Below are 24994 nucleotides of genomic sequence, written 5' to 3'. Positions count from 1 at the left end.
GATCCCAGGTAAAAGGCGCCCTGTAGACAAGACACCAAAGCTAAGTCCATTGCCCAAGCTCTTCCCTCAAATTGCTGCCGTTTCTAAATGTGTGATGGGCTGGGTGTGAGCAAGAGGAAGCCAGCGGCCAGCCCCAGGAGAGGTGTCTCCTCCCCGCTGCGGCACACTCAGCTCCGAGCACTTCCTCTGCTTTGCCTGCTACAGGGAATTCCCAGGACAGCACCTGGCCTGCAGGCCCAGACCTCTGCAGCCTCCAGAGCAGGCCAGCCAGCCACACGGCCTCTCAGAAAAGGGAATGAGCTGTTTAGAGGGAAACCACACATTCAGGAAAATTTACCTTGGCTCCCAGTGTGAGCCAACTTTTAGCAAAAGGCATTCTTCACCTTGTTTTTGGGAGCCTGAGAGTTTGAGGAGGAATAACCTTAATGAAAAGGCATCTGCACTCTGGTTTTGGGCACCCAGGTCAGGCAGAGGCCACAAAAAACTCTCGGGGAGACGCAGCCCAGCATCCATCCTAGCCTGTACTTTGGAATTTATTCAGGAAAAAAGATGTGATTTGAATCGTGGCTGCAAGGATTATGACAAGTGAGACCTTGACCAAGACATGTACCTGTTCTGGACCTTACTTATCTCATCTGTAAGATGGGAACATAACAGCTTTAAGCTGAACCATGTCAAACTGTCAGTTTTCATATGGCTCAACATAATGCCTACCTATATGAGATAATCAGCTTAAACCTGGCAGAGGAAGGACCTCAGAAATGTCCTTGTTTTCACCTCTGACCTCCCACCTATGGACCACACTGTACCCCTCAGCAGAGGAAAGTGACAACAATCTTCCCTGTTTCCTGAGACAGGTCACTGTGGCTAATCTCACTTGAGGGTGTGTGGGTGGTCAGACGGCTAACTGAGGTGTGTGTAGGGGCAGAGGGGGGCACTGGTCTATGTCTGAGGTCCCACAGTTAGAGACTGGGATTCAGTCTGTGGTCAGAGTGAGGATCCCTTTTCTATGGAAAGTGTACTATCCCCCAGTGAAAATCAGATCCGGCACTTGGTACTTCTATTTTCACATCCGGCTCTCCAGCTGGATGTCCCCTCCCTGGAGCAACTGCTTCGCCTCTCACAAGCCCACACACACCCTGCAAACCTTTCAGGACCATGCCCTGGCCAGTTAGCAATCAGAACCAAATATCCACGCCCTTCACGGGAACTCTCAAATCCAAATGGACTCGGCTAAGGAAGGACACAATCTGTTACCCTCTAGTCCAGTGTCCCTCCTTCTATTGGCCAGGGGACCTGTTGAGCTGAAGGTAACCCCCCTCCTCCACCTCCCTCGGATCAGTCCAGGGCACCCATCATCTCACCACTTCCTGTTCCACCCACCACACCTCTCTCCTTTGTTGAGCCTCCAAAGCCCAGGCGTGTATGCGCACGTTCATGCATGTGTGCACATCTCCCTGCTCAAGGCAGGGGAAACGGGTCTTATAAACGGGCCCTGGCTGGTTGGCTCAGTGGTAGAGCATCAGCCCGGCATGTGGAAGTCCTGGGTTCGATTCCTGGTCAGGGCACACAGGAGAAGCGACCATCTGCTCCGCCCCAGTGCCCCGCAGCCATGGCTCATTATGAGCAAGCTGGCCCCGGGTGCTGAGGATGGCTCCATAGCCTCGCCTCAAGGCACTAAAAGAGCTCAGTTGCTGAGCAACAACAGAGCAGTGGCCCCAGATGGGCAGAATATCAGCCCCAGATGGGGATGGCCGGGTGGATCCCAGGCAGGGTGCATGAAGGAGTCTGTCTCTCTGCCTCTCACTCGAATAATAATAATAATTAAAAAAATTTTTTTTAAAAAGTCTACAAATCACTTCACATGTGCTTTGTACAGCACAGCTTATTTGCCCATTGCTTTATTTTTCCATGGCATGCACACAATGTTAACTGGGATATTTTAGTAATTAACTAATATACTGTCCACCCCCCCACTGGAACTCAAGTTCCAAGAGGGCAGGGACTCTTCTCCGTTTTGCTTGCTGCTACAACTCTCGGATCTAGCACCTGGCCCAGCACAGTCGACGCTCGATGAACGGTTCTGAGAACAAGTGAGTTCCTTTTACAGGCACACTGACCTCTGGGGGTTACTATCATTCTATCGGTGGGGAAACTGAGGCTCAGAGGGGTCAGGCGGTGTACCCAGGGCCCTCAGCCAACAAGTGGCAGAACAGGAGCCTGGACCCAGGCCGTCTGCATCAAGAGCGCACGCTCGTTCCACTCCCTCACCCTGGTCCCAGGCCCAGCAGAGCTGCCGTGTGCACAGGGCTGACTTGTTGATACACATCTCTTGTAATCCCAGAAGAGGTGGGTGGGGACTTCTTAGCTCAATTCCTAGTCATTTGGGGGCAGGCCCCAGGCCCCCAAATTCAGCCTTATGCACCTGACCCAAACCTGGTGCCCCTCACCCCTGTGTGGGGGGCTGGGGAGCAGGTCTAAGAATCCTGGGAGGCGGAGCTTGGCCACGACCTGGTGGCCTGTGCCTGAGTCCCGCCACCCTACCCCTCAGAGGCAGAGGAAGGCCCAGGCGCTTACCATGGACTCGCTGATGAGGAGCAGCAGGAGGGCTTCCTCAATGTTGTCCTTCGGGCAGTAGAGGCTGAAAGACACAGAAGGCGGCGAGGCTCCAGCAGGGCCCTCACGCCTGCCCTTCAGTCCCCGTCAGCATGGCCCAGCCTGGGTAAGGTGACCCTCTCCTCCTCTCCTGCATAATTCACAGGCACCAGATACCACCTGCAGCTCTGTACCAGGCCCAGTTACGGATCTGAAAGGCCACTGTGGGCCAGGCTGGAGATACTGCAAATGCTCTCGGGGCAGAAATGGGCCTTCCAGTGCCCAACACTGCGTGAAGATGCTGGGGCGCGGAGCTCTGCTGGGGCCCACAGACCCTACCTTCAGCTTTTGTCACAAAGATATTAAGACAATTAGGAAGGCAGATGCCCCCTCAAATAGTTTGTGTGGCCTGGGATGCCCTACAGGAGTCTCCTGCCAACCCCCACCCAAGTCCCGCCTCGTCTAGTCTCCTTGGCTCCTGCTGACACCAAAGAGCCTGCGTGGCAGTGAGCGGGGCGCTGGAGTACACAGGGCAGAGGGAGGGGACGTCAGCGGGGGCTGGCGTGAGACTGGCGTGGCCCAGCAGGGCCAGGAGCTTACTTGTCTCCTTCGTAGAGGTGAGGTTTCCGCAGGGTTTGCATGATGAAGGAATTCTCCTCTTTGCTCATGAACTCAGGCAGAGGGTGGGACAGGGGGCTCCAGTAGCACTCCTCACTCAGGGAGTGCAGCAGGACCCCAGCCAGGTGCTTGGCCGCCATCTGGCAAAGAGGAAGGGGTCAGGCCCAGCCACAGGCCAGCTCTCCCCTGATGTGGCCAGAACGTCCTTCACCCACCTCCCGACCAAACCCGCCTACTTCGCAGAGTGCTGGCCCTCCTGCAGGCCCACCACTCCACTCCTAAGGAGCCCCTACCAGAGCTGAGTACTCACAGGCCCTTGGAGAGCTTAAGGTCACGAGCACATGCAACTCTCTTTACCAGATACCTTTTCTGATATTGGACCAAAAACTCTAGAGCGACAAGTAGCTCTGACTGATTTGGAGTGAATGGCAGCCTAAGAAGGCAGGCCTGAATTGTGGCAGCAAAGCAGAGTCAAGTTTATTTACTAAGATCAAAACTCCCTACGAATTAGCACACCACGTTGCTAGGATATGGTGGCAATAGGTGTCAACTCGGACCTAAGACGAGGGGCCATTTGAGTGTTGTGATGAGAAGGTAGGCGAGGGTGCTTCCTAGGCTCAGAGGGAAAGGGCTGAGACTGACTATCAATGTGTGCTATGAGCACAGATGGGCAGAGTAGGAGTATGCACGTGACTTCCTGCCATCCCTGACTCAGGGGCTGCCCGCTAGGACTTCTGCTATCTCCCCCTGAACTGGAGCCCGGAATAAACCAGCCACAGCCAGCACCCAGCACGCAGCACCCAGCGCCCGGCCCTGGGGCCTCCTCCTTGTTACCACTTTGAAGTTCTGAGTTGCTTTCGTCTCCACTGTACGTAGGACCTCCCGGAGTTCTCTCATGCCTTTCACGATGTTCCTAGTGGGAAGACAGCACAGGCAGGGTCATTATCAGCCTAGTTCCCCCAAGGGCATCCTTCTCAAACCTGTAGATCCTAGGAGACCGCATAAATTTTATTTTAAAACATTCAATAATTGGGATGGAAGGCCAGAGTTGTAACACCAGGACCCTCGAGGGCCAGGACATCACCCATCCAAGAACAGGGGGATCCTTCCCTTCAGACCCCCTGAAACTCAGCCCTGCAGTCCGCCACCAGAAAGAGACCAAGATCAAGTGTTTCAAATCATGTTATTTTGGCCCAAGAGCCTTGGGCTGGTGTCTAACTTTCTGACTCAAGTCCGTCTCAAATCTTCCATCTTCAATCTCCGCGTCTGCTCAACGCTAGAACCCATCCTCACCTCTCAGTCCTTCCTGCTGGGGCCTAGACCGGCGGCCTGCCGCACCGTGGGCCTGCGTAGCCACCCCGGCCAGTCTCACCCCTTCCGGTCAGCCCTCTGTGCCTTAAAACCACTCTCAAACTTTTTAAAGTATGACCCATAGTAAAAAATACATTTGACATTGCAACCCAGGATATACACTCACTTTCCTCACATAGAACTGAAGGAAGTTTCTTGACATTACCCACCTCCACCACATCCTCTCTGACATTTCTATTTTGTCTTCCAATACTCCCCTTTTTCAAAAATGTTGGCTGAGGCCTAATAAATAGATCTTGCCACCCACTAAGAGATTGTGACCTGCAGTTTGAAAATCTGCTTCCACCATCCTTCGTAGGGTCTACCCAACATGCAAAAGTCAACTTGTTTGTCCCCAGGTTGGCCCCTTTGTCGGTGCCCTCAGCATGTACGGAGTCCAGTGCAGGCCTCCAGATGTTGGGTCTGCCTCTTACCTCTCTCTCATCTCGTCTCCCACGTCTCAAGTCTTTTCAGGATGACCGAGCAGAGCTCCCTACATCAGGTCTTGGCACAGGCATCTCACACTTCCTTAAATAGCCTTTCCCATCCTTATCCTTTAAAAAACCCTTTCCAAGATGGCTTCCTTCTTGTAGCCTTCCCAGGTCCCTCGCCATGCCGTGTCACTCTTGCACCCTGTTAATTTGTCTTTGGAAGCATGCACACCAGGTTTGGGTTACTTTCTGTTTACAGGCTCACCCCTGCCCCGAGGACTTGCCCCCGAAGCTCGGCCCGCACACAGCGCCCAGCGCACTGCATGTGCTCAACCAATGGCTGAAGCTACTCTTCTCATCTGCTCTAGGGCTTCTGTGTATCACAGCACAAAGGGAAAGCAGAGGCTGATGGGCGGCAAATTAAGAAAAGAAATATCACAGAGGGTGAAATGCTAAAGGTGGCAGACAGGAAAGTCACACAAGCCCCTCCTGCAACTTTCAGGTACAAAACAGATTCCTGGGGGCTCTGGAACCCAGGTCCGTAAAAGGACAGGTTTGTAGATCAAAACTCTGCCTTTTGAGGCCTCTGGTTTCACACTAACAAGTTCCAAATGTGCAGACTACCAACATTATAAACACAGATCCTCGTTTGTAAGGCTGAAAATGGAGACAGAGACTTAGGGGATGGAATCAGAGTCACAGTGACCGCTCGTATACTTGGAGCTTCTGAAGGACCGGAAGAGGCAAGCAGAACAGGGCACCATAGCGTCCTTAGAGACAGTTCGAGTCTGGATGCTGCTACGGATAGCCAAGTGGCCCAGGGAGTCAGGCTCACCTCTGTGCGCCATGCATGGGCTCCTACTCTACATAAAGTCAGGCCTTTAGTTTGAATCAGCATCTCCCAGATCTCCGTTACCTGCATACCTCATTTGCAATTTTTGCTACTAGCTGCATACCATTAGAGTTATTATCCATGTAATACTTTTCTTTATATCTTCTTTTTTTGTTTTGTTTTTGTATTTTTCCAAAGTGAGAAGCAGGGGGGGGGGCAGGTGGCAGTCAGACAGACTCTCACATGTGCCCAACTGGAATACAGCTGGCATGCCCCCCAGGGGGCGATGCTCTGCCCATCTGGGGCATTGCTCCACTGCAATCGGAGTCATTCTAGTGCCTGAGGCAGAGGCCATGGAGCCATCCTCAGCACCCAGGCCAACTTTGCTCCAATGGAGCTTTGGCTGCAGGAGGGGAAGAGAGAGACAGAGAGAAAGGAGAGGGGGAAAGGTAAAGAAGCAGATAGGTGCTTCTCCTGTGTGCCCTGTCTGGGAAATCGAACCCGGGACTTCCACACGCCGGGCTGACGATCTACTGCTGAGCCAACTGGCCAAGGCTATATCTTCTTTTACTTCAGTAGATATCTTGCTTTAATCAAAAATACCTGAAACCATAGATTTGGTGTGCTATTTATTTATTTATTTTTTGGCAACAGGAATTAAATACTGAAGCACTTTTAAAAAGTTTGTGTATCACTTAAAACCACCTTGTGTATTGCTAGGGCTATTCATCCCATACTTTGAGAAACAATAGTTTAGCCCATAGATTCTCAAAAGTGTGCCTTAATTAGCGTCATCAACATCCTAGAAACTTATTAAAAAGCAAATTGAGAGAGCCCCCCTGCTACTTCAGACCTGCTCAATCAGGAATTCTAGGATGGAGTCCAGCAGTCTGGGTTTTGTCAAGTCTCCAGAGAGTTCGCATGGTCATTCAAGTCTGAGAACCACTGGTTTAGATGCTCTCTGGTGTCTCCCAGTTCTCCTATGCTACAAATTCAGGTTCTAGAAGGGACAACCAGACACGGACACCCCAGCTTTGCAGCCAGATCCAAAATCTGTAAACTTGGGAAGGAAGGTGGCCTCTCTGAGCCCTAGTCTCCCCACCTGCAGGAGGAAGGTTCCCTATTTACTCAGAGCACTGTCAGGAAAATGAACACAGGAGAAGCCCCAAGGCATGTGGTAGAAGGTCACTGAATATTAGTTATTTTCCTTTCCGCTTCTAATTTGGGTCCAAAGATCTTATTACTCCTAACTCAATTTGTCACATTATTTTGCATGGATGTTCAGGAGCTAATATAAATCGGGGGAGGGGACAAGTGCCTGTGGAGATCCCCAGCCTTGGGTCCATCTTTCTCACTCCACCGCCCCCGCCCCCACAGAGGATGTAAGAACTGGAGTCCTTGGTCGACAAACCACACCCAGAGACAGGCTGGAAGCCCCATGAGTCCAAGAAGGACAATCTGCAGCAGAAGTGCTTCAGTGCCACTGAGACCTCTGCCTTAGAAGAGAACCCAGAGCTGGACGGCAGGCCACCCCCAGGACAGAGAGAAGACAGAGACTGCTGCACTCCCGGAAGAGAGGAAACGTCCAGCTCTGGGACTCAAGTCTGCTGGCTGAGAACCCGGAGCTGGACGGCAGGCCACCCCCAGGACAGAGAGAAGACAGAGACTGCTGCACTCCCGGAAGAGAGGAAACGTCCAGCTCTGGGACTCAAGTCTGCTGGCTGAGAACCCGGAGCTGGACGGCAGGCCACCCCCAGGACAGAGAGAAGACAGAGACTGCTGCACTCCCGGAAGAGAGGAAACGTCCAGCTCTGGGACTCAAGTCTGCTGGCTGAGAACCCGGAGCTGGACGGCAGGCCACCTCCAGGACAGAGAGAAGACAGAGACTGCTGCACTCCCGGAAGAGAGGAAACGTCCAGCTCTGGGACTCAAGTCTGCTGGCTGAGACCCCAGAGCTGGACGGCAGGCCACCACCAGGACAGAGAGAAGAGACTGCGTGCACTCCCGGAAGAGAGGAAACGTCCAGCTCTGGGGACTCAAGTCTGCTGGCTGCTGGGCCAAATGGCCATAGGCCAACAGGAGGGGCTGGGTCCCGGGGCTGCCGGCCCAGAGGAGGTCCTCCGGCCCAGAGGAGGCTCCTGGGACCTGTGGGTATTTTCCACTCTCCGGGTTACCTGCCCACCTCCTCCCTGGAAGCCTGGCCCGGGCTGCTACCAGGAGGCCAGAGCCAAGAGGGACCGTGGCTCCTTCTTCCCACTCCAGTGCAGGGACTGTCTTCTCTGCCTTTAGTCAGTCCCCTGTCATCAACACTCAGAGTGCTCCCAGACCCGTGGCACTGGTGTTAGCTGGGGGCTTGAGGGAAATGCAGGCCTTAGGCTCCCTGCTCCCCCAGCACAAACATAATTAAGGAATTAGAGTTACATTTTAGTAAGATCTTATGTCCAAAAAATTGTGTATTTTTACCATTTTCATGTCTATACGGGATTTTGGTATCAAAATCAGCACCCAGGACTTTTTTTTTTTTCTTTTCCTGAAGTGAGAAGCAGTGAGGCAGAGAGACAGACTCCCGCATGCGCCTGACTGGGATCCAACCGGCATGCCCACTAGGGGGCGATGCTCTGCCCATCTGGGGTGTTGCTCCGTTGCAACTGGAGCCATCATTCTAGTGTCTGAGGTGGAGGTCATGGAGCCATCCTCAGCACCCATGCCAACTTTGCTCCAATGGAGCCCTGGCTGTGGGAAGGGAAGAGAGAGACAGAGAAAAAGGAGAGGGGGAAGTGTGGAGAAGCAGATGGGCGCTTCTCCTGTGCGCCCTGGATGGGAACCGAACCCAGGACTTCCTTATGCCAGACTGATGCTCTGCCACTGAGCGGATGCTCTCTGGTGTCTGGCTCTCTGACCAGGGCCAGCACCCAGCAATTCTTAAGCTAAGGAAATAATCACCTTCAGGCCTCTTTTGGGTAAATCTCAAATTTTATTAAATGCACATAGAGAAAAACCAACACAGAGGTTCTAGTGCCTAAGGCTGCCCAGGGAAATAGCTGGCCTCCCAGCTGGCGCAGACCTGTTCTGAGGTGCTGGGAACGCCCCTCCGCTCACCTCTCCGGAGACGGGAAACCAGACGGGGGTTTCTCCCACCAGCAGGAGAAATCCTGCCCCAAAGTCTCAAGCTGCCCGCACCAGGTAGAGCTCGGGCTTTCCTGAGCCTCGTGAGAAGCCAGCTTGAAAGATCTCTTTGTTCTGGTCTCTCATGCTGACCTTTCTGAGCAAAGCTGCCACTTTTAACAATATCCAAACAGGGCTCAAACAAACCCTGGCCCAGAATCAGGCTGCCTGTGGAGGAGCCAGGAAGCCACCGATTCCAACTCCAGGAAAGCCCAGCTGGCCAGGGACAGAAAGAAAGAGGAGATGTGTGCGCAGGGAGGGGCTGAGGAAAACAGCTCGCCTGAGCGAGGCCTCCAGGTGGGCCACGCAGGGGGGTGGCGGGCTCCTTGGGTCCCCTCGCCAGCCACGGGCAGCTGCACGGACTCTCCCAAGTGCTTCATCTCATTGAGCCAGTGCAGCTCTAGTGGAGGCTGATGAGGCAGGCTGTGTTCCCCCAGGTACCAGCACAACGCTTGGCACACAGAAGGCACCCAAGAAACCCATACGGCATAAGTAACCCCCCATTTCCCAACGGGAACATTAAAGCCTAGACGATAGCTGCCTTTGCTCATGATCACCGACCCAAGGGGAGAGGCAGGCTGGCCACAGGCGCCAGGAGGTTTGGCTTTTACTCCCTTTTAACAGAAAGACCCCTGAGAAGGATACCTCTTGCTGACTTGGCATGGTTATACCTTCCTTTCCCAGCCATTAGAACTCCAGGACGCCCAGGACTCAACTCACTCTTTTCCAAAGTGTCTACTGCGGACCAAGTGCCTGGTGGTCAGACCTGCTCTCCACAGGCATCCAACAACACTGGCGGGATGAACTAAGGGGCTGAGTGAGTGAATGAGTCTCATCCACGGCCCTGCGCAGAAGGGGCTCGGTCTGTTAAACTCGCCCCGCTCCTGAGGTATTCAGGTAGTCAAGTGCTCTGCAGACAGGAGGTGCTCAATAAAAAATTAGAGGAGGGGGTTTAGTTTGATTTGAAACAGAGGATGAGAAATTGTATGGAATTTCCAGTCGGAACCTAAACAGACACAAGCGCACATGACCTTGGTCAGCAGTCCCTGTGTCAGGGCTGCGCTGGACACTGTGTCAGAGAAGTCTCCGGTTAAAGCCTCAGAAGAACACAGATAGTGGGCAGATCCCAACAGCAGGAGGACTGAATCAGGAGACAAGGTCAGGTGAAGTTCAAAGGTTATCAAGCTGTTTACTCCTGTCATAGACCCATACCATCCATCAGTTTTCAAAACTAAAGCTCTCCTCTTCACCCCTGGCCTCAGAAAAAGGCTGTGACACTGTCCCTGTGGGGCTCTGAGAAGGTCCAGGCAAGGGCCTTCTCCTTTCTAGTGAGGTGGGGGATGGGCGGGGGAATGGACGGACGGACGGTGGTGCTAACAATAAATAAAGGCTGTGCATCCAGGGAGGCTGGAAGAGTGGGTTCTCTCCAGTGGGACTCAGAGGTCTCCCCAGGCCCCAAAGCGTGACACAGACCACCAGGAGGTTCTCCTGGGCTTTGCTGTTGGGGGATTCTGGCCCATACGCTCTCCCTTAGAGCAGTACGCCTCCTGTCCTCCCCACCAATGCAGCTACTGGGTGGCTGCTAAAAATAAGACAAAATGACGCTGATTGAACACAACCCTCATGGGGTCACAGCAAACAGCAGGCTGGGTTCTCTAAGGTGCCTCCCCATGGCCATCCGCAGCCCCAACTGTCTTTAGTGGCTTCTTGACTCAGCACCTAATTGGCAAGGTGAAGCATGTGCATAAACGGGTGCAAACACACAGACACCAGATCAGCAGAAGGCGAAAGTGCTTTCATAAGGCTGAACAACCTGCCAAGCTCCTGGGAACTCCCTTAGAAAACACACGCTCCCTTCTCTATTGTTTGGTTTTGGTACAATGAGCACATATTGCTTCAGTAATTAAAACAAAAATTACTTAAACATGCACAAAACATATAGCCCACCTGGTTCCACACACATGGCCTAAGCTCATTCCCAGCCCTGAGCCAAGAACGGCTCTGCAAGGCTAGGCAGAGGAAGAGGAAAAAAGAGAGATGGCCCCTTTCCCACTTGGGGTGGGGGGTGGGGAAAAGAGCTAACTCAGCTCCTGTTGTTATTGTTGGGAGATGCCCAGAGACTTGGTCCTAGTGGTCAAGGCCACTGAGGGAGGAACAGTCCGCTTCGGGGGCATTGTATTTTCCCAGCTCCCCTGCTGCCTCACCCCTGGAGTCGCTTCCTGCAAAGGAGAACCAACCCTCCTCCCCAAGCAGGACTCTGGGCCCAGCTACCACTGTCCTCCCAAAAACATGCCAGAAAGGTGCCCCCTCCTGGCAGCTGGCATCTTCAGAACTGCCTGGAGCAAGGCTCCAACCAGAGTCCACGGCTGCCCTCTGGTGGCCATGAGGGGAATCGAACGCCTGGTGTCTCAGGTCCCGGCCCTTTGGGAGGGGGCCTCCCAATTCATGATTGTCCTTTACTTAGAGTTCCAGGTCAATTAGGAACCCTGTCACCAGTCCCAGAGCAAGGGGCAGGAGTCATCTGGGAGAATTAACTGCTGGATCAATAGGGCAAGGCCCCTGGAAAAAATTAATGTCCCCCAGACACACTGCATGAGTAACTGGGCAGTGGCTCCAGACTTAGGCAGCATGAGGGGGGCGCCCAGCTTCACCAGAGCTCAGAATAAAAGAAGTGCTGTCTGGAGCTCGAGCAAACATCTCCCATTCTGCACAGGGAAGAACACCACACCCTTTAAGTTATGTCAAATCCTTGGTTGGAGGGACAGGGCTGGTTCCTGGGGCAGGGGGTGGGGGGCACAAAGCACTCACTTAGCTTGGGCTCTTCCGGCCCCTGAGGGGGCTGGGCCCGCCCCAGGCCCAGCTGGGAGTGAGCCGTGGGTCTCAGATGCCCACCCAGAAGCAGTCCTCCATCTGTCCTTTTCCTTAGGCCCTAAGGAATCTCTTCGGATACCCAAGCACCTTGGCTCCTGGCTCCACTCCACATGGCCCCTCCGGAAGAACTGCCTTCAGAGTCCATCCGGTCCCCAAAGCGCCCCACCTCCCTGCCTTTTCCTCTCTAGCAGAGTGTGGTCAGACGGCTACTGCTGGTTCCTTCACGGTTGGTTCCCACTGGGATGCAAGCTCCATAGGAGGGGACCTTGTCCTGTTCCTGGCTCCAACCCCGTGAGTCAGACAAGGTGCTTGGCACACAGTGGGCTCTTCTCTGGGCTTTCTTACCTTAGCCTTATCCCCTCTCCTGGGCTGTGACCCCTCCGGACACAGGGAAGGTTTCTCCCCTTCCCAAACACCCCAAGAGTCCAGCAAGTGGGGGTGAATGTAACCAGCAGGCAAGGGCCCTTTTATGGAGTTTTCAGAGCCGACTTGGAGAGACTAAATGTCAGGCATCTGGGTCCCCATCTCCTCCTGACCTTCTGCTTCTCACACCTTAGGCTAAGACAGTGGTTCTCAACTGGGGTAATTTTGCCCCCTCCATGCCCATCCCAGGACATTTCTCAATGTTTGCAGACATTTTGGGTTGTCACGCTTTGGGGTGGGGGAGCTATTAATATCTAATGGACAGAGGCCACGGATGTCATCAAACCCTACAGTGTACAAGACAGGCCCCCCCACAGACCCAGGTCAGCACCAGATTTGCTGGCAAAACCACCTGTTGGCCCTGATTTTAGGCAAGTAGTTCACCTCTCCTTTCTGCAGTAAAACGGGGATATTATATGTAGTATATATACATCATAGCATTCTGCCTGGTGTGCAGTGTGTACCCAATAAATATTAGCTACTATTAAGAAGAAAAGTGTGAGGAAATTAATTAAAGCTCAGCTATATAAATCTATCACATTCTGGAGCCATCTAAGTGCTGGATGTGGCCCCAGAAACCAACAGAGGGGCTGAGTTGCTGCCACGTGTCCTGGGGACTGCTGCTTACACTCAGGCTTTCAAATGTTTGGGCTGTTTGCTTGGAAATGAATGATGACTCAATCTCCATTCCTCTTTATTTGGGAGGCACCAGAGAGGGGGAGGGAGAGGGGAGAATAGTTAGCATCCTGATTTTAAAGACTTGCAGTTGTGTTTCAGGAGGAAAGGAGTTTGAAGGGAGTGTAGCAAAGTGATAGGAACAGAAAAGTAACTGAAATCACTTGGGATTTCCTGGAGGGTGATGGCAGGTTAATGCCTCTGCCCACTGTGGGCACCACCACCACCACCACCACCACACACACAGCCTGGGTGCACAGCACGCGGAAGACAGGGGAGGAAACAGGCCCACCCTGAAGAGGGTGTGGGACCAGCTAACAGAAGAGGAGCCACCCCCTCTGGGAATGGTGACTCAGGTCCCAGGGAGGCAACGAGAGCCCCTGGCTAGTATACCAAGAATCAGCCCAGAGACTTGGGACCAGCATCAAAGCCCTCCTTTCTTTCTCCCACACACGCCATAGGCTGCCAAGGCTGCCCTTCCACATCCCCAAATTGGAAAGGGCATGGGTTTCCAGGCCAAGCTACCCAACCTCTGTGAGCCTCTGTTCCCTTGCAAGTGTAGAGGGGTCACGCAACCTTGTGTACTGAGCACGGGGTCCTGCCTGGCACAAAGCAAGTGCTTGGAACCTGCTGGTCTTCTCCCTCCTTCCCTCCTCGCTGTTCTTGACATTCACCTTAAGGTCATCACACCTGCAGAATATGCACTGTGGGAAGGGAGGCAGGCCGCCCTGAGGAGTGGAGATGGGGAGACCTCAGTGGAGAGGGGGCAATGGTAGTGCCTCCGGTGCTCATTCCTCCCTCTTCTTGGACCCTCACACCCTGGGAGGCAGGACATACAGACACCCCGTTAGAGGGGGGAAGCAGAGCTGGAAGGTAAACAGGAACTTGCTCAGGGCCATCAAGTGGCTTCCATCTCCAGGGTCCTGCCCTGATGCCCTTTAGATGGTGAGGGGGCCCACTAAACTCTTCGAACTAGAAGCCGGGACCACAACTACCAAGCTTGAGCACACTCAGGGGAACGAATGTTAGATTGTGAGCAGCAGGGTCTCATTAACCCCAGGTTTTCTGCTGTAGGCAGGGGAGCATAACGATTAAGAGTGACAGATGGGCCCTGCGTACATACTCCTAGCTCTCTCTGCCCATGACGGTCACTTATGGTCTATGTGTCTCAGTTTACCTCGCCAACAGCAGCACCCACCTCAAAGGGCTGCTGGAACTAAACACACATGCAAGCAAAGCACTTAACAAGCGCCGGGCACAAATTCAGCACTTAATAAGTACCATGCCTCAGTATAATGAATATTTGTTAAATGAATGAATGAAGGGGACAGAACACTAAAATTAGAACTGTCCCCTGCCCACAAAAGCTATTCCATGGGGCTCCCATGAAGGAAAACGGCGCTGCTTCTACCAGAGGCCTTTGGTGGGGGTATATTAAATGTAGTGCAGGCATCAGTCAGCAAACTCTTTTCTTTTTCTTTTTATTTTTTGAGAGGCAGTGAGAGAGCAACAGGAACACTGAGCTGCTCCTGTACGTGCCCTGCTGGGGAATCGAACCAGCAACCTCTGCGCTTGCAAACTCTTTCTCATAAAGGGCCAGAGAGGAAATATTTTAGGCTTTGCCTTACCAGGTTACCAATCTCAACTGCTCAGCTCCATGGGTCAGACACTGTGTAAACACTGAGTGTGGCCAGGTTCCCATAAAGCTTTATTTGCAGAAGCAGGCTGCACTAAGCCTGCCACAGAGGGTCAGCAGCCCCCTCTTCCAAGTTGCTGTGGGTAGGGGCTGAGGGTGGCATCTCTTCTTGTCCTCCACTCATCCCTCAGCGACAACTGCCAGCTGGCAGTCTCCAGTTAGAGGGTGGCAGCCAGGCACAGCTGCCTGAGCAGTAAAAACAGGAACCAGCCCTCTGGGCCACCCTCTAAAACTGAAGCTCAGCAACAACAAAAAAAAGCAGATGGTGGAGCTAGAGCAGAGGCAGCATGCTCCCTGGTGTCCTTGTGATGGGATATGGCGTGGCCTGAGGGGCGCAGGGCTGCGGCGAGACCCACCCTTGGGGGGGGGGGGCTGCCACTGCTCCCTGGCCTCCGGGTGTACAGTCCTAAGTGGGGGCCTGGGCCTCCTGGTGTACAAGTCCTAAGTGGGGGCCTGGGCCTCCTGGTGTACAGTCCTAAGTGGGGGCCTGGGCCTCCTGGTGTACAGTCCTAAGTGGGGGCCTGGCCTCCTGGTGTACAGTCCTAAGTGGGGGCCTGGCCTCCTGGTGTACAAGTACTAAGTGGGGGCCTGGCCTCCTGGTGTACAGTCCTAAGTGGGGGCCTGGGCCTCCTGGTGTACAGTCCTAAGTGGGGGCCTGGCCTCCTGGTGTACAGTCCTAAGTGGGGGCCTGGGCCTCCTGGTGTACAGTCCTAAGTGGGGGCCTGGGCCTCCGGGTGTACAAGTACTAAGTGGGGGCCTGGCCTCCTGGTGTACAAGTACTAAGTGGGGGCCTGGCCTCCTGGTGTACAGTCCTAAGTGGGGGCCTGGCCTCCTGGTGTACAGTCCTAAGTGGGGGCCTGGGCCTCCTGGTGTACAAGTCCTAAGTGGGGGCCTGGCCTCCTGGTGTACAAGTACTAAGTGGGGGCCTGGCCTCCTGGTGTACAGTCCTAAGTGGGGGCCTGGGCCTCCTGGTGTACAGTCCTAAGTGGGGGCCTGGGCCTCCTGGTGTACAGTCCTAAGTGGGGGCCTGGGCCTCCTGGTGTACAGTCCTAAGTGGGGGCCTGGGCCTCCTGGTGTACAGTCCTAAGTGGGGGCCTGGCCTCCTGGTGTACAGTCCTAAGTGGGGGCCTGGGCCTCCTGGTGTACAAGTACTAAGTGGGGGCCTGGCCTCCTGGTGTACAGTACTAAGTGGGGGCCTGGGCCTCCTGGTGTACAGTCCTAAGTGGGGGCCTGGCCTCCGGGTGTACAGTCCTAAGTGGGGGCCTGGGCCTCCTGGTGTACAGTCCTAAGTGGGGGCCTGGCCTCCTGGTGTACAGTCCTAAGTGGGGGCCTGGGCCTCCTGGTGTACAAGTACTAAGTGGGGGCCTGGCCTCCGGGTGTACAGTCCTAAGTGGGGGCCTGGCCTCCTGGTGTACAGTCCTAAGTGGGGGCCTGGGCCTCCTGGTGTACAAGTACTAAGTGGGGGCCTGGCCTCCGGGTGTACAGTCCTAAGTGGGGGCCTGGCCTCCGGGTGTACAAGTACTAAGTGGGGGCCTGGCCTCCGGGTGTACAGTACTAAGTGGGGGCCTGGCCTCCGGGTGTACAAGTACTAAGTGGGGGCCTGGCCTCCAGGTGTACAAGTACTAAGTGGGGGCCTGGCCTCCGGGTGTACAGTCCTAAGTGGGGGCCTGGGCCTCCGGGTGTACAAGTACTAAGTGGGGGCCTGGGCCTCCGGGTGTACAAGTCCTAAGTGGGGGCCTGGGCCTCCGGGTGTACAAGTACTAAGTGGGGGCCTGGGCCTCCGGGTGTACAAGTCCTAAGTGGGGGCCTGGGCCTCCTGGTGTACAGTCCTAAGTGGGGGCCTGGCCTCCGGGTGTACAGTCCTAAGTGGGGGCCTGGGCCTCCTGGTGTACAAGTACTAAGTGGGGGCCTGGCCTCCTGGTGTACAGTCCTAAGTGGGGGCCTGGGCCTCCTGGTGTACAGTCCTAAGTGGGGGCCTGGCCTCCGGGTGTACACTCCTAAGTGGGGGCCTGGGCCTCCTGGTGTACAGTCCTAAGTGGGGGCCTGGCCTCCTGGTGTACAGTCCTAAGTGGGGGCCTGGGCCTCCTGGTGTACAGTCCTAAGTGGGGGCCTGGGCCTCCTGGTGTACAAGTCCTAAGTGGGGGCCTGGCCTCCTGGTGTACAAGTACTAAGTGGGGGCCTGGCCTCCTGGTGTACAGTCCTAAGTGGGGGCCTGGGCCTCCTGGTGTACAGTCCTAAGTGGGGGCCTGGCCTCCTGGTGTACAGTCCTAAGTGGGGGCCTGGGCCTCCTGGTGTACAAGTACTAAGTGGGGGCCTGGCCTCCTGGTGTACAGTACTAAGTGGGGGCCTGGGCCTCCTGGTGTACAGTCCTAAGTGGGGGCCTGGCCTCCGGGTGTACAGTCCTAAGTGGGGGCCTGGGCCTCCTGGTGTACAGTCCTAAGTGGGGGCCTGGCCTCCTGGTGTACAGTCCTAAGTGGGGGCCTGGGCCTCCTGGTGTACAAGTACTAAGTGGGGGCCTGGCCTCCGGGTGTACAGTCCTAAGTGGGGGCCTGGCCTCCTGGTGTACAGTCCTAAGTGGGGGCCTGGGCCTCCTGGTGTACAAGTACTAAGTGGGGGCCTGGCCTCCGGGTGTACAGTCCTAAGTGGGGGCCTGGCCTCCGGGTGTACAAGTACTAAGTGGGGGCCTGGCCTCCGGGTGTACAGTACTAAGTGGGGGCCTGGCCTCCGGGTGTACAAGTACTAAGTGGGGGCCTGGCCTCCGGGTGTACAAGTACTAAGTGGGGGCCTGGCCTCCGGGTGTACAGTCCTAAGTGGGGGCCTGGGCCTCCGGGTGTACAAGTACTAAGTGGGGGCCTGGGCCTCCGGGTGTACAAGTCCTAAGTGGGGGCCTGGGCCTCCGGGTGTACAAGTACTAAGTGGGGGCCTGGGCCTCCGGGTGTACAAGTCCTAAGTGGGGGCCTGGGCCTCCTGGTGTACAGTCCTAAGTGGGGGCCTGGCCTCCGGGTGTACAGTCCTAAGTGGGGGCCTGGGCCTCCTGGTGTACAAGTACTAAGTGGGGGCCTGGCCTCCTGGTGTACAGTCCTAAGTGGGGGCCTGGGCCTCCTGGTGTACAGTCCTAAGTGGGGGCCTGGGCCTCCTGGTGTACAGTCCTAAGTGGGGGCCTGGCCTCCGGGTGTACAGTCCTAAGTGGGGGCCTGGGCCTCCTGGTGTACAGTCCTAAGTGGGGGCCTGGGCCTCCTGGTGTACAGTCCTAAGTGGGGGCCTGGCCTCCTGGTGTACAGTCCTAAGTGGGGGCCTGGCCTCCTGGTGTACAGTCCTAAGTGGGGGCCTGGCCTCCGGGTGTACAAGTACTAAGTGGGGGCCTGGCCTCCGGGTGTACAAGTACTAAGGGGGGGGGGCACCGCCTCCCTGGTCTAGCACTTGAAAAATTAATAAAAAAAAGAAAAGAAAAGCAAAAGGTATAAAGTTCAAACATAGTGTCATGTGCAAGAATTACCTGTTTTAAAAATGTTGAATTAAAAGAATGAATAAAGGAGAATTAGTAAAATAAAGCATACCCCAAATAAAATACAGGCTTCGAGGGCTCCAGCCAGTCAGAGCAGAGCGAGCTCTGTGACGCTGCCCCGAGCTTCCTCACCCGTGAGAAAGAGGGGACGCATGTGGCTCCCCCACGCCGCCCCAGGGAGGCTCAAGTGAGGCAAGATGTGTCCTGAGCACGGGGAGCCCCTCGCTTGCCCAGGACGTCCTCACAGCCCCAGACAGTGTCTGTGAAGGGCGGTAATGACGCCAAGCAGGGAGCTGACGGGGCACAAAGTCTCCGCCTCAGAGACACGTAGGAAACCCCGGCACGGCAGTCTCGGGGTGCACAGTGGCCTTCCTGGCAGGCGGCCCTTGTAGAACCGCCAAAGAGCCACAGTTGCCTGCAACGTGTCCTGCCGACTCTGCGGCGTCTCCCTCCTCACCAGCACCAGCCAACACCACCCGGGCAGCACCCCTCTGGCCTGGCCCCCACCTCTGCCCCATCCCACCCAGGGAAGCATCCGCGGCGCTCCTCACCAGCACCAGCCAACACAACCCGGGCAGCACCCCTCTGGCCTGGCCCCCACCTCTGCCCCATCCCACCCAGGGAAGCATCCGCGGCGCTCCTCACGCAGGGAAGGCACAAAAGACGGAGGAAGGTGTCCAGCACCGTGGTTCCGGACAGAAGAGCCTCCCCAGGGCCCTCCGGGCAGCGTGCGGAGAACGGCCGCTCCTGCGCATCCCCGCAGACACGGGGAATCCCTAGAGCGACGCCAGGCTTCCACTTTCACCACACGTCCCCTCACCGCTCACTGCGCCTCGAAAGCTGAACGAGCAGGAATCAACTCCCCATTTTCAGTTTTGGAGAGACTGAGGCTCAGGGAAGTGAAATAACTTCACCCGACACCCGAGGTTACAGTGAACAGTTCAGACAGGCACCTGCTGCCCAGCGCACTGTCCTTCGCTCTCTCCCTCCCAAAGAGACCCCGCTCTCCCCCTACGTATGTGCAGGTTTATTGCCCCTGAAGCTCGGCCCTGCCCCCCGAGGGCGCCTCTGAGCAGCTCAGTAGGACAACACGTGAACAAGCCAGCCTCGCCGGTCCCCTCCAGAGCGCACACCCACAGAGGGAGGCCAGACTAAATGCCACCAACACCAGGAGCCCCTGGCCCAGAGAAGAACGTCCACGTCCCCACTTGGCTGCCGGTGACCTACCCCTTCTTCAGGTTTGTCACGTAAGCGCTCTGGAGAGCAGCTTCCAGGAAGTAGGTGAGCTCATAGTCAACAGGGTGAGCGCCTTTCAGATGCCGTGAGGTGGTGTTATTTGTGATCTGGGAAGGGAACACAGAGAAAGCCACTGTTTTAAAGTTCTGAGGCACAGGGGCTGGGGTGAGGGTCCTCAGCACAGGTACAAATGGCCCCATGACCACCCCAAGTCCCCGGCCACCCCACAGGAACATGCTGCAATTCTCAGATCAAATCCAACCTAACTTGCTTCCATTTAAAATATGTCTGTAGCACTCTCTCCCCATCCAAATGCTGGATGCCGAATAGCCCTACAAAGCTGGCTTTGTCTGCATCTTATAGATGAGGTAACTGAGGCTCAGAAAGAGCCTCAAGTCACAAAGCTGGCATGCGCCCCGACCTCAAACTCAAGTCTGGCCAGCTACGGATTCCAGCCCGTCTCTGCTCCTTACTGGTTCATTCGTTCAACAAATACCTGCGTGCCTACCCTATGCCAGGTACCACACTGTCCCTGTAACATAATCGTGCAATAGCAAAACAGCTCAGGGAAGGTACCCCTGGTTCCAGAAAAGCTGAGGAACAATGACATTTTATTAACTGAGCTGTCCCTAAGCCTCAGCTGTAAGAGGCTCACCCAGGCCCGGCAGACTGGTCTGCCTTTGCAATACCACTTCCCTTCTCTGAGCCAAGAAGAAAAATCGACGAGCCAGCCACCTTAGTTTTCAGAAGTGAAAGTAGATTTAAGAGATGTTTTCAGTTCCTCGGAGCTTGGGGGCTGGGTCTCAGGAAGAATACACAGCATTTCTGAAAACGCATGTGGTTCTCTGGCTTGTCCTCCTTCAACCAGCAATGACCAGCTGTCAGGGCCCATTGCAGCTCATTGCCTTAATCCCCTTTAAGTCCAAAACCTAGGCTCCTGGCTGAATGGGAGACTTGATCTTCTCCATGAAAGTTTCCTCCAAACCCCACACAATTCAAATGCAAAGAGCGCCTACAGCGTTGCTGGCTAGCGCGATCCATGTGACTTTGGCAGAGGTCCCCTCAGCCCCATCAGGTCTCCATGTGGCCCCCTGCCAGGGGATGCACTCCAGTTCTGTCTTTGCTGAGCCCCTCAATCACTGCTCCTTTCCTCCTGAAGTCCAATCCAGGAGAGGGACCCTAGGGCAGTGACTCCTAACAGGGAGTGACTTTGCCCTCGAGGGACATTTGGCAGTACCTGTAGACATTTCCGGTTGTCACAACCAAAAATGGCTGCTGGATCCAGTGGGTATAGGCCAGGGATTATAAAAAACTGCTAAACATTTTGTGAAACTCAGCCCCTCCACCAAGAATTCTCTGGCCCCAAATGTCAATAGTGCCGAGGTTGAGAAACCCTTCTCAAAGGGAACTGGCCTGGTTTTAGGAGGACTCCTCCCTAAAGCCTCATCACAAAACCGGAGCTGGTGGACATTCTGACACCTGCCAAAGCAGGCGAGTGAGGGCTCTAGGTCTCTCGGCTCAAAACCACCTTCTCCTGCAGGACGCCAATCCTCACTTACTCTGCCGCGGCGCCTGCCGCCTAACAGCCATTAAACATCTACTAAAGAGGATTCCTAAGCCCCACCCCAAGTTCTCCCCAACACGTGACCAGAGCCACACCACCAGGGTCCAAATCCTGCCGATGTCATATATTTATTCACTGTCTGAACTCCAGGAAGCTATTTAATTCCTCCCCAAACCGAGTTTTCTCCCTTGTGAACGGGAAAGAGTTCAGGGTCTGTCCCATCCAGCCCCCAGTGTGGGTTTAGATCAGAGAAGGAATGGGAAGCACTCAGACAGCGCCTGACACAAAAGCAGGGACTCAGTGACTGTGAGCAGTATCTTTGTTGAATGAGCCTGCTTGTTCTGCTTGCAATAAACCAAGAGCCCCCAAAAGGGGGGAACGGGGATAACTTCACAGTATACTGCTAACCCCTAGAAATGCCATCCCACAGACAGGTCAGACACGCCCCGCCACGGGGAGCTGGGAGATGAGGGGACCTGAGGACTTCCAGACCCCTGCTGGGCAGCTCCCTGCCAGCCTCTGAAAGGCTAGGAGAATGAGCCTCAGACCTCACTCCCCGTGGTAGCAGTAGGGAGCTTCTAGGGCACAGGAGAGCCAGGAAGTGTCTACAAGACCAGCCTGACTGTACCTGTTCCAAGGGCAAAGGAGTGAGCACATGGTTTGATCTCTCTACACCTCACCTGTGAAGCAGAGATGAAGAGAAGACCCACCGTCAGAGCTGTCGTGAGGAGCAGACGAGTTAATGGTTATAAAGAGGGCTGCCACGTTTGGACATACAAGCTGAGCTCACCGAGGAGGTTCCTAGCCACTCAAAGACAATGTGGACTCATCTATTTATTAAAACTATTTCCTGGCAGCAAAGAGTCTCAATCTAACGGAATCAGTCTACTATGAGTTTCCAACTGATGAGGTAGAGTGCCTTTGGAGGGGCACAGGGCACCTTTTTCTGGTTTGCATAAGGCTGACCTATGGGTCAGCCCACAGGGCCCACATGGGTCAACGGGGGCCTTAGAGGTCGGTACTCGGTGGAGGACAGCCACGAACGTGGTGCTGTAATTCCCAGCTCACCTTCTCCAGCTCCTGCAGGAACACCTGAGCGATCCAGGAGGCCCTCTCGAAGCAGGTGATCACTTCCTCCTCCCTCTCAGTCAGGCGGTGGCGGGAAGCGATGGAGCTGGGTAGGCGTTCCAGGGAGAGGCCTGCAGAAGGAGAGCACCTCAAACCTGCCCTGCACACGCCCCCGACTCCAGGCCCTGCGCAGGGGCCCCAGTGGGCTCAGCCGAGGAGACCTTCGCTCTGGAGCAGCCAGCGGGAGGCGGGGGCCGTGGAGGGGAAGGAGGAGACTAAGCCACGGCGGTATTAGCAGCAGCTGGGATCAAGCGGTAGGCAGACAGCAGACACCCATGCCTCATGTGAGGAGTCAGTGTGACATCCCCACATGCATCTCCTGCCTATGCTTCCAGACTAACGTCTCCAGGAACCATTACCAACCCCCTTCCCGTTGCTAGACTAAACACCCAACCACCAGGCACTCAGTGCCACACTACAGTGGTTATTTATGCCAGGTCTTCCCTCCCCCAGTAGTTAAAAGCTCTATGTGGACAAAATGTGGTTCTGTGTGGACCTCCACGATCCCTAGCGCATGGCACATGCTCGAGTTACAGGGCATTTTACATGCACCTCTCCCGGGAGCCAGTTTCTACCGCGTCTAAGTAACCCGGACGCAGGTCTCGTCTGCCTCGAGTGAATGGACATCTGCTGTTTCTGCCTCCTCCCCGGCATCCGCGGCCCACTCTTTCAACAGCAGCACCTCGCGTGCCCTTGGAGCATCCCTCCTGCAGTCTCAGTCTGCGTGGTTCCAGGGTGATGACAGCACCTGAGCCAGGCTGACACACTAACACCCAATGTGGTGGTATTAGGAGGTGGGGCCTTTGGGGGGGGGGTAATTAGGTCCTGGGGGTGAATCCCTCAGTAATGGGATTAGTGCCCTTAAAATGACCTCTCTCCTTTGCCCCACTGAGTCACCTCTATGGAGCCCTTCCCAGCGTAACCTGGTGTAACCAACCATTCCCTTCTTGGGTCTCTGTCTATACTTTGCATAGAACTACCCCGCCATTTCCCAGACTATGTGTCCACAAGTTCACCCAGCCAGACTGTAGGCTCCTGAAAGCATTGATCTTATCGCGCTCACCTTTCCACAACCTGGCGCACAGTAGGCACTCAGCAAGCCCTGGCTGGCTGAGGAAGCAGCAAGCCCGATCACGTCTGACAAGGTGAGGGATTCTTACTGTTTTCCCGGTTATAGCCCAACTCCTACACCTTCGGTGACCTTGCCCTCTGCCAGGCTAGGGTCTGAAGGTCAGGGTGCTTTAGCCTCGCCTAGGAGGAGGTGGGTGAAAGCTCTTGTTCCACACCAGGACTCGGTTATCCGCGTCACGGAGTGTCAAGTGCTTCCTGCCAAATGACTCACGACCATTTCCACTCCTTGCTGGAGAGGACTAAAGGGAGAGGGGAAACAGAGCATTGCAGGAGATGCAAACAGAGGGCAGGAGAAGGCAGGCCTGCTGCTCGCTGCTGGTGCTGGCCCAGCCCCTGTTCTCGGGCCGCGTGGCCTGTCCACCCTGCAGGCATGTGGGACAAACGTACAAGCTGCCATTGGCCTAGCCTGCAAGACCAACTGCAGATGGCAGGAGGGCACTGCCAGTTCCAGAAGCCAGTGTGGATCTGTTTAACACGCCACCCTGCTCCTGCCTCCCCCCGAGATGTGCTATTGGCTGGGTCCCCTCCTGCCCCACCTCTGGATGGGTGATGCCAGCTGTCTGGCAGGTTCAGGAAGCCAGTCCCAAGCCCTCGGTTGAGTGGCTGCAGCAAAGCAGTGAATTCAGTCACGTCTGTCTGTGGGGCCCTCGTGCTTCAACTGTTCCTCTGCTGCCAGCGAGGCCTCTTCTCCAGGCTCCTCTGAGAATTCCAGATCCCATCCTCCCTGAAGCTCACAGCAAAGCCACCTCCTCTCTGCAACCTCCTTAGGCCTCCCAACCTCGAACCAGCAGAATGTTTCAGCTGCACCTCCTTTGTCTATGCCTTCGTCCTACACTGTCACCATCCTCTCTGCCCATTTCTAATTGATCCTTGCACCCAGTGAGAGCGGGGCCCGGCGCTGAGTGAGTGAGAGACGGCCCCTTGCGAGAGGAGTGCCTGCCTTTTCACTTTCAGTCTGGAGGCAAGGTGATCCTAGCACAGCCTGGGGCTCAACACGCAGATGAGCAAACGTATGCTCATGCTGAGGGGAGAGCCCAGCGGGCTTCTCCCTCTCCATTTAAAAAGCAGTTCTTGTGGAATTCATAAACAAATCGTATGTTTATACATCGGAACAGTGCTCAGAAATAAACAAAGGGACAACCTCCTGATATACACGCAACACAGACGAGTCTCTCAGAAACTTAGAAGCCAGGAATCAAAAAGCTGTACTATTTCAAAATAATATTAGAAAAGGGGCAAAATTATTCTATATTAATAGAAATCAACCAATCACTGCCTGGGGTGGGGGCGAGAGACCGGCTGGGAAAGGGCCCGAGGGAACTACCCAGGGTGAAGGAAACAGCCTTTGTCTTTATTGGGGTGTTGGTTACATGGGTATTTTCACTTGTCCAATTTATACACTTAAGATTTGTGCACCTAGCCCTGGCCGGTTGGCTCAGCGGTAGAGCGTCAGCCTAGCGTGCGGAGGACCCGGGTTCGATTCCCGGCCAGGGCACACAGGAGAAGCGCCCATTTGCTTCTCCACCCCTCCGCCGCGCCTTCCTCTCTGTCTCTTTCTTCCCCTCCCACAGCCAAGGCTCCATCGGAGCAAAGATGGCTCGGGCGCTGGGGATGGCTCTGTGGCCTCTGCCCCAGGCGCTAGAGTGGCTCTGGTCGCAACATGGCGACGCCCAGGATGGGCAGAGCATCGCCCCCTGGTGGGCAGAGCGTCGCCCCTGGTGGGCGTGCCGGGTGGATCCCGGTCGGGCGCATGCGGGAGTCTGTCTGACTGTCT

The 24994-nt window shown here is 55.2% G+C and overlaps 1 protein-coding gene across 2 annotated transcripts in view; it reads right to left on the bottom strand.

Moving 5' to 3' along the window:
* Positions 1–24994, bottom strand: part of TTC7A (tetratricopeptide repeat domain 7A) — a 133905-nt gene that overhangs the window by 81693 nt on the left and 27218 nt on the right. For both annotated transcript variants that reach the window (XM_066267061.1, XM_066267062.1), the window contains exons 4-8: positions 22030–22160; positions 19389–19504; positions 4048–4126; positions 3196–3353; positions 2578–2641 (exon numbers count right to left, since the gene is read on the bottom strand). In XM_066267061.1, the coding sequence (XP_066123158.1) occupies positions 2578–2641; positions 3196–3353; positions 4048–4126; positions 19389–19504; positions 22030–22160 (548 nt within the window). The remainder of the gene's footprint in view (positions 1–2577; positions 2642–3195; positions 3354–4047; positions 4127–19388; positions 19505–22029; positions 22161–24994) is intronic.

This window comes from Saccopteryx bilineata, chromosome 3 (genome assembly GCF_036850765.1).
Source record: "Saccopteryx bilineata isolate mSacBil1 chromosome 3, mSacBil1_pri_phased_curated, whole genome shotgun sequence".
Classification (NCBI taxonomy): domain Eukaryota; kingdom Metazoa; phylum Chordata; class Mammalia; order Chiroptera; family Emballonuridae; genus Saccopteryx; species Saccopteryx bilineata.
This window is presented reverse-complemented; position numbering and strand designations above follow the sequence as displayed.